Raw genomic sequence first — 8,393 nt, forward strand, 5'->3', positions numbered from 1 at the left:
TATTGTAGCTGCCTTTAAACATATAGGAGTGTTTTTTTGTGTGTATTTACAAAACCTGTGCTTACAATCATCAGACTATGGAATGAAAATGTCATTCTGCTACTATCATAGAATAAATCACATCTTATATGACAGTTATATTAGGTATGCGGACATATATTACTATTGACTTAATGTCAAGGTGTAATTAGCTCATATGCATTTCTTTTTTCACCACCAAGAGAAAAACAGAACACACTGATGCTGCTCCCTATGAAGAGCATCACTGCTCCGGGGTTGAGGAGCAACTTGGCAGTTTCACCTGTTTCTTCAACAGCTTCACTACAACACAAGCATCTAGTACAAGCGCTCTACCAGGACACTGTGATGTTTCCAGTGCTGAACAACCATGCTGAAGACATCTCCCTCTGTCGAATACTAGAAATAATCCCTTTCCATGCTGACTGGAGACACTAATATCAGCCAGACAAACAGATTAATCAGGGTAGGGGTGTCAAACTTCCTTTACACATGAGCACAGAGCCAGAAATAGCTCTGGCAGAACCACAGACTCCCATTTAGCGTGCGCTCATTAGAGTCACGTTTCGAATGGTTGCAGAAATCTAAGTCAAGTCTAATATATAAGTCCCTCTATGAGGCCTATTTTTTTTCCATATAAATATACCAGTTTTTAATCTTATCTAATCTATTTATTTATTTTTTGCTTCTTGATTTTACAATTATGCGGTCATGTTTGCCATTGTTGTTTTACATACTGTTTCGGTATGAACCTGAATAATTCAAATACATTTTCCCCGAGGCAATGCAATGCAAAATACAAACAACTGCCAGCATGATATCCTGTTCAGAATGGACAAGTACATAAAAAATAAAGAGCTCTTACCTGGAAATGTATGAGGGTTAGGGGACCCTCGTTTAAGGCACTTGGAACAAAGGACATGCACAGTGTAGTAAAGGCCTGGCCATTCCTGCAGAAGGACATTCAATTCTTCCACTAAAGGTGTTATGGCTTGCCAAGCTGTCCAGATATTTGGCAACGAAGCGTGGCTGGCAATAGACAAGGTTGTAGCCTGCAGCCTGCTCAGAGAGGGCCGATAGCTGACCACCACGGGCACTTTGCCCCTATAAGCGAAAATCTGGTACTTGCCATCGGAGCGCTGCACCACGTGGGCATTGATCTGCACACTGAAGCGAGCGAACAGGCCGGGAGGAAAGAGAAAAGGGAAGCTGTACTCAATCTGCAACTGCTCCACCGCAAACAGGTGTCCAGGGATGCCAGAGCCACCGTTGATCCACGCCTCAGCGTGTGGAGCCTCGTTTTTGACGTAGCACGGGAACTTGTACCAGACAGTGGCGCCGTTCAGTGGCTTGCACTTGGGCTTGTTGATGCAGTAGCAGAGGCCCATCTTCTCCAGTAGCTCTAGGATAAGGTGCAGGTCCTGTTGGGTCTTGATGTGGGGCTTCAGGAGCAGCCGCATAACATGGGAAGGCAGGAGGCCGTGCAGGAGGAAGCCCTCAACGTAGTGATGGAGCTGGGTGACCCTCACCTGGTCCCCATCGGCCTCACCCAGCAGTTTCTGCAGCAGGGCAGCAGCATCCCTCTGGAAAAAGACGTTGAGGATGTCGATGAACTTAGGGAGGTTGTGGAAGACATACTCCTTGAGGGTCAGGCTGTCCTCAAAGTAGAGCAGCTTCCCGCTCTCGTGCAAGTAAGACAGGGCGCTTTGAAGGCGATCCTCTGTCAGCCCGGCTTGCAAGCCCAGTCTGGCTGAGTCCCACCAGGAGACCCAGAGATCCTGGGGCTTAAAGTGCAGCTCCTCCAGCATCTGCCAGGACTTGGGGAGGATGCGGTGCAGGTTGGGAAAGATTTCCCGGTGGTCAGCCACCGACATGAGCTTGTCTTTCAGTCGCTGCGTGTTGCGGAGGTCCCCGACACAGCTCACGCAGAAGACTGGGGAGAGAATCTGGAGACGGTGGTTGAGCAAGTACTGGAGCTGTGCTTTCTTGCGCCGCAGGTTTTTGTCGGAGACCCCGTAGTAAAGCACATGTGGGCTAGAAGTCCTCGCTGCATAGTCCTGGCCCTGCGCTTCGTCCACCTTGCGGGCCAGGCTGTGCAGGAACTCGGTGTCCCTCTTCTCTTGCAGGGCGATCTGGCAGTGTATATCCAGACATTTCTCCTCAATCTCCACCTCGTTGCACAAGTCCGTGTGTGTGCCCACAATGCACACCACGCCGTGCGGGACCTTGGCACTGAGGAGATGCAAGAAATACCCCACGCTGGCATAAAAGTGCCTGGACACATACGCTTTTAAGTTCACAACCAGAATGTATAAAGCACCTGGTGAAAGGAAAAAGGGTTTTATGAGATCATAGCTCTGGGCCCCAGTTAAATCATACACGATAAAAGTAAGACTGCGCTCAGCATCTGCTATCCAGTTAGTCACATCTATCCCTTTGTTCACAGGTGCTACTGTGACATCCTGTGGTTTGTTAATGAGGCATTGTCTCAGTTCAGTCTTGCCAGCATCCTTCTGTCCCATTAGGACCAATTTTAACCTTGGTTTGACAGCAGGCTGGGAATGTGCTAGTTCCTTCTGATAGGCTGCAATGTAAGGGATGCCTTTCATGCAAACCTCATACGGAGGCTGTATGAGAGGGTTGTCTTTAATTTTCCATATATTAACCCTGGACAGCTTTCCAAAATTGTCAGGAAGGATAGCGATTTGGTTACCCTGTAAAACCAGCTCTTCTAGTTTGCCCAGCTCCACTATAGAGTCGGGCAGATATGTAATTTTGTTATTGTCCAGCCACAAATTGGCAAGTTTGCATAACCTGCCTATCTCTTCCGGGACAAGTGTCAGTCTGTTTCTGCTTAAGTACAGTTCCTCTAAACCAGAAATCTCCAAGATAACTTGAGGGAATTCTTCAAAGGAGTTTGAAGAAAGGTTTAGCATTTTCAGTCTTTGCATTTTCCCAAAGGACTGTGGTAAAGCTTTCAAATAATTGCTGTCCAGCATGAGGCTCTCCAAGTTCTTCAGATCACAGAACGCATCAGGCAGCATGGAAATCCTAGTGCTACTCAGCCACAAAATCTTGATGGACTGCAGTGTCATAATTCCACTGGGTAATCCCTCAAATTTATTGCCTGAACAGTCCAGTTCCTCCAGGTCACTAAGTGACAGAATCTCCTGGGGGAAATAAGCTAGTTTGTTATGGTCAGCGTCCAGCGTTCTGAGCTTCTTAAGATGAGCGAAGGAGCGAGGAAGTTCAAACAGCTCATTAAAACTGATGTCCAGCTCCTCCAAGCAATGCAAAGTGCCTAATCGAGATGGCAGGCATTTGATCTTGTTGTGGCTGATGCACAGCTTTTTCAGGCTCTTCAAGCATTCAACATCCTCAGAAAAGTAGCTCAAGCAATTGTGACTTATATCCAGCTCTGTCAGCTGCCTGAGCTCAAACACAGCCAGGGGAACGGTGGCAAATTTATTCCTCCTCAGGATCAAAACACGCAGGTTGCTGAGCGTGGCTCCAAATCCTTCAGGTAGCTCCTGTAAAGAGTTGTTGCCCAGATTGAGGACCTCGATCTCACTGATGTTCTCTGGCAGAGTGATCTTCTGGCTGTTGTTGGTGCTCAGGGTGAGCTGGCGCAAGTTGCTCCTCAGCTTCCTGGAGCGCAGCGCAGCATCCCTCCACAACCTGGCTGTTTTCAGATTATTCTCCTTCTCAGCCATGGCTTCGCTAGACCCCTCCTCCCGGTTATCACTGAGAGTAGTCATCTATTTTCCTGGCAGCAGGATCATTTGTCCCCTTTCCTTCCCAATTCCCAGTTCTGCACGACCACAAAGGCATCACCCGTCGCAGGAATGCCTCGCTTTTCTGTCACGACAAAAAAGGAGCAGCAGGGCAACAATGGGCAATTTTGCATCCTCGGTCTCTGCGCCATGGAGAACAGAACAACAGATCCTACCGCAATGAATGAGAGCACATTTTTAACCAGAGTAGTCCAGGACGTAAGGCAGGCAGGTCGCCCGGCGCCGCCATCGCGTCCTCCGGTCCCACGACATCCACACACCCCCCGGTTGGAGGCAGTTTAAGGGAAGGACCGAGCGAAACAACAAGCGGCCAGATCTGCGGTGTCGCTGCGTCTCTGTGCCGGAGACCGGAGCTGCAGCGCCGCCTCACCCTGCGCGTCACAGCCCTGAGCCCGCCTTCAGAGGAGGAGAGAGCGGCGGCGAATCGGAGCCCGGCTGGAGGAAAGCTAGCGGCCTGCGGGGCACTCACAAGCGCGGCTTCAAATGCGCATTCGCTCACTACTCGAATAGCGCTCAGTCTGTTGTGAACGGGGTTTTAAATCAGAAAACACCAATATGGAGCCACACGCCGTCACTGTGTGTGTGTGCAGGCTTAAACACATGAAAAACAGAAAGGTCTGTGCAATGATAATAAATGCAGCCGCATCCGTTTCTGCTGTGTGCGCGCAGTGGCTCCCGATTGCCCTAGATGTGAGTTTATATACGACGCGGTTTCAACTCTCCGTTTTGACTGCTCTCCTGTGGGGTTGGTGGTGTGCTTGGCAAACAAAGCACAAAGGTGTCTGTGATGATAGTTCTTGTCGATTCAGTTATAACGGTGTGTGAAATCAAAATACAAAGTGAGCGTGTCTCGTCACCTGGCAGTGCTTTCACAGGGCTGGGCCGGAGCTCACACCCATGCTGTTCATCGTCACAATCATCAATACAGCAACACGACGATTACGTTATAAAGCCTTTCTGAGACGCATCGTATCTTTAAGGTTGGCTACTGAAACGTAGCCATCATTGCGCTGTGTGCGAGGAAAATGAAGGTATTGATCTCCCTCTAGGGGTCGGTTAGTGTGCATGCTGGGTACCACAAACAAACTGCAGTATTGAGCCTCCCTTTCCACTGTAGAACAATGCAACAAGAAACCCCCCAAAGCCCGTCTTATTAAACATGTATTCAAACTGCCAGAAAGTGGACTGGTAGTTCTAATACATTTAACTATTGCCAATTCCCATACCTCCAACCTTGTGCAGCAGAATACAAGTTATATGAATCATTGTTTTTAGGTGATATCACTGCATTTTTCACTTGTGTTACTTCACAGTACCCTGTGTGCATTGTGATATTTCAAATCCGGTCAATCCTTCTGATGAAGCATTCATTTAATGGTATACTGTTTTGTTAGATCAATTGAGTATTCAATTAAGCAATTAAGACCTCAGTTGGAACAAAAACCAGCAGGGCAGGGGTTACTCCAGGACCGGTTTGAAAACCACTGGGGTAGGGAATCCTCCAGGACCAGGGTTTGGAATCACTGTTCTAGGCTTAAGTTTTAATTAGATGCTACTAATTGACCAGGGGCTGTGGTTAGTTCCTCAACCGAATAACCTTTTGTGTTTTTTAATACTGGTCTACTAAGAGTGTAGATACATAGGATGTAGAGTACATTACAGTAAATGGTTCTGGAGCACAACAGGACAATGTGGGTTTTATTTCAATGAGACTTTATAAATGAGATTACTGAACTAATTATTCCCTTCAGTCAAGAATTTAGCCACTGATTGAAGATATAAATATTGACAGAAAGCATGTGGCTCTCCAGATCCAGGCTTAGAGGTCAATGAATACGAGTGGCATCCTGTGTGCGCCTGTAAATTTAATATCATTTGGGCTGGTTAGTACATTTTGAAAGAACAATACACGTCAGCAGTGAATGATAAGACATCTGGCAAACTAAAGGACCACCAGATCTGAGGTTGTTAAATGTATAAAGATGGTATCAACTTAGTTCACAGAGGGCTGAAGTTTCTTTAAGTTTCTTTTCCAGTTCTCTCAATTACTTACTCTAGTTACTCTCTCATTTTGGCACATGTAACATTGTTGAAACTGGTGATTTAGGGTGACCTGAAAAACACTGATTAGGAATCTGCAATACCAGTTAGAGACTGCTTTAATGCCCATAAATGCCCCCTGGTGGACAATGTAGGGAAACGTAGTTTTGCTTGAGTCAGTGTACACAATAACAATCAAAAGCTTTAAAGTACTGTGAAGAATCAGGAAACATATGTGCAGCAGCAAGGATGATTTACAGAAACACCTCATACAGACAGTCTAATTGATTGCAAAAATACTCGTTACATAACCTGCGGGAACCAAACAGCTGAGCAATTCAAACCCAAACGGAGTAAACCAGCAGCCATCAGGGACAGGAGTAGATTGCGAATGAGTCCCTCTTTAATCTCCCAAAACAAATAGATGTGTGCAATAGGTTTCCTTGCAGAATGTGTAGCAACTGATTTTTCCTACTTTGTGCCATATTGGTCTACATTTCATCCTTGAATGCTCTACCATTATGGAAGAATTTTAAATCAGCTCCCTGAAAACCTGTCAAAGTAACGTTCCATAGTATATTGAGATTTGACCATTTATGGGTTCAAGGTAGCTAGACTTTTTTTTCTGAGAGTTGTAAACTTGAAAAGTGGTATAAGAGTAAAGTTAATTATATTCATGTTAATGCTACCTTCAGAAACATCTAAATGGGTTTATAGCAAAAGTGGGCTAAACACCGCTTCACACTGTCGCTTACACTGACACAGACAAGGCGCTGTTGAGCATCGAGATTGCAATTACCATCATATTACTAGATTACCACTATTCAGAATGGTTTTATTAACCTACCCTAGCGGTCTCGTGTTTATATCCATCACTCCAAATATATCTGAACCCAAATTAATTAATTTTGACTCATACAAGGCCCGTGTGTATTTGTCTTTCATTCTGGTCTTGAGAAGTCTGTAGCAGACAGAGACACTCATTTCTCATATCATCCGTTTTCCCGGCCTTAACACTTTCAGGGGATGAGGTAAACATGGTTATATTGATAACAAACCTTCCAGTTGTTTCTGAGAGTCGTCCACAAGGTTACAGAAGTGGCACGGTGGAATAGAACCAAAGAGTTTGACATATTTACTCAGCTATATTGTTGATTATTCAGTAACAAATATAATCTGTTAGACTTGAATATTATTTAGCACTTAATGAAGATTCTTTCAATTATTCCTATATAGACTTTTTCTTTTGTCGTTTTCGAGGTCTTAACCTGCATTAGACGGTGAAGTACATATCTGGATAGCTTGTTCCAGACCTCTACAACTGTTTGTATCAAGAATTGCCTCCAAATCAGAGACATAATTCCCTCGTAATCTCCTTTTGAAAGATGAACAGATTATACCTTTAAGTGTTTTTTTGGTGTTTTTAAAGTTCATTTGAAAATAAATAAATATAAGTGAAGACCAAAAGTAGTATTTCAAATCTACACAACCTAACAACTTCCAATAAATTATTGGACACTTTAGATCTCATGAAAACATATTTCTCCTGCTGTAACACTGCATATTGCAGATACACGGCATACCTACTAATCACTGAAATCTAGCTTGTACCCACTCTGTCATTATATACAGGTTTTCTTTTACTGAGGCAACATCTGTTCAATTATCTGATAGGTTTGGCTAACATGGCATAATAGCTAGCAGGAAGTTAGAGGGGAGTTCTAGGTTTTCTCCTGCAATACAGCAGAAACACAAATATAACAGCTGGACTAAATGTATACACATTACATTTCACTCCTTCCCTTTTGCACACTAGCAGTAGACACCTGGTGTGTCCAAGACATAACTGAAATAAAAGCAGTTTCTTTAAAATCAGTCATATTTCCATGTTTTTCATTGCAAGTACAGTGCTCTGCAAGAAGCGATAACTTAGTACATAAAGAAAAGAGACAAGTCTACTGAAGTAACACAAACATCTTATGTAATCTTAGCTTGAAAAGGCAAGATGATATTGTACAGATGGCCTTCACTGTGAAAGTCTTCTCAGCTGATGCTCAAGAGCAAAATAATATGACCGGGAAGGATTAATACTGACAATATGACTCATGAAACTGTGATGAAGTCAAATTTATTTCAGTTGTCCTTTTATTTATTTTTAAGAGGGATTATAAATTGGGGCAGAATTTAGCTTCAGCTTTGAATGAATTAACCTTTAAATACAGGAAAAGTTCACCCACCTTCCTTAGATGTTGACTTTTTATTGCAGTAGTCACTTTTACGGTTTCTTTTCAACCAAGCCAAGTCTGGAAAAGAACAGAAAATGCCATCTGTGCGACTACAACAAACCCTTATCATGAGCTTCAGATTCAGTGTCTGTTTACTCACCAAGCAATTTCACTTTGGCTTCAAAGGTTAATTAGTGTGGAGAAACAATTAACAGAAATTGGACAAAAATCTCTAACAACATTTAAGATATGTAATAAGAAACAGGCCTACACATATACAGGCTACCTCATATTTTTTAAGTAAGAAATCAGGAAC

General features: G+C 44.0%; 1 protein-coding gene across 1 annotated transcript in view; it reads right to left on the reverse strand.

Moving 5' to 3' along the window:
• Positions 1 to 4,138, reverse strand: part of mfhas1 (multifunctional ROCO family signaling regulator 1) — a 52,573-nt gene extending 48,435 nt beyond the window's left edge. Inside the window, exon 1 of the mRNA XM_066710854.1 lies at positions 884 to 4,138. Coding sequence (XP_066566951.1) covers positions 884 to 3,776 — 2,893 coding nt within the window. The 5' untranslated portion in view covers positions 3,777 to 4,138. The remainder of the gene's footprint in view (positions 1 to 883) is intronic.
• Positions 4,139 to 8,393: the final 4,255 nt, after the last annotated feature.

Source organism: Amia ocellicauda, chromosome 8 (genome assembly GCF_036373705.1).
Source record: "Amia ocellicauda isolate fAmiCal2 chromosome 8, fAmiCal2.hap1, whole genome shotgun sequence".
Taxonomy (NCBI): Eukaryota; Metazoa; Chordata; class Actinopteri; order Amiiformes; family Amiidae; genus Amia; species Amia ocellicauda.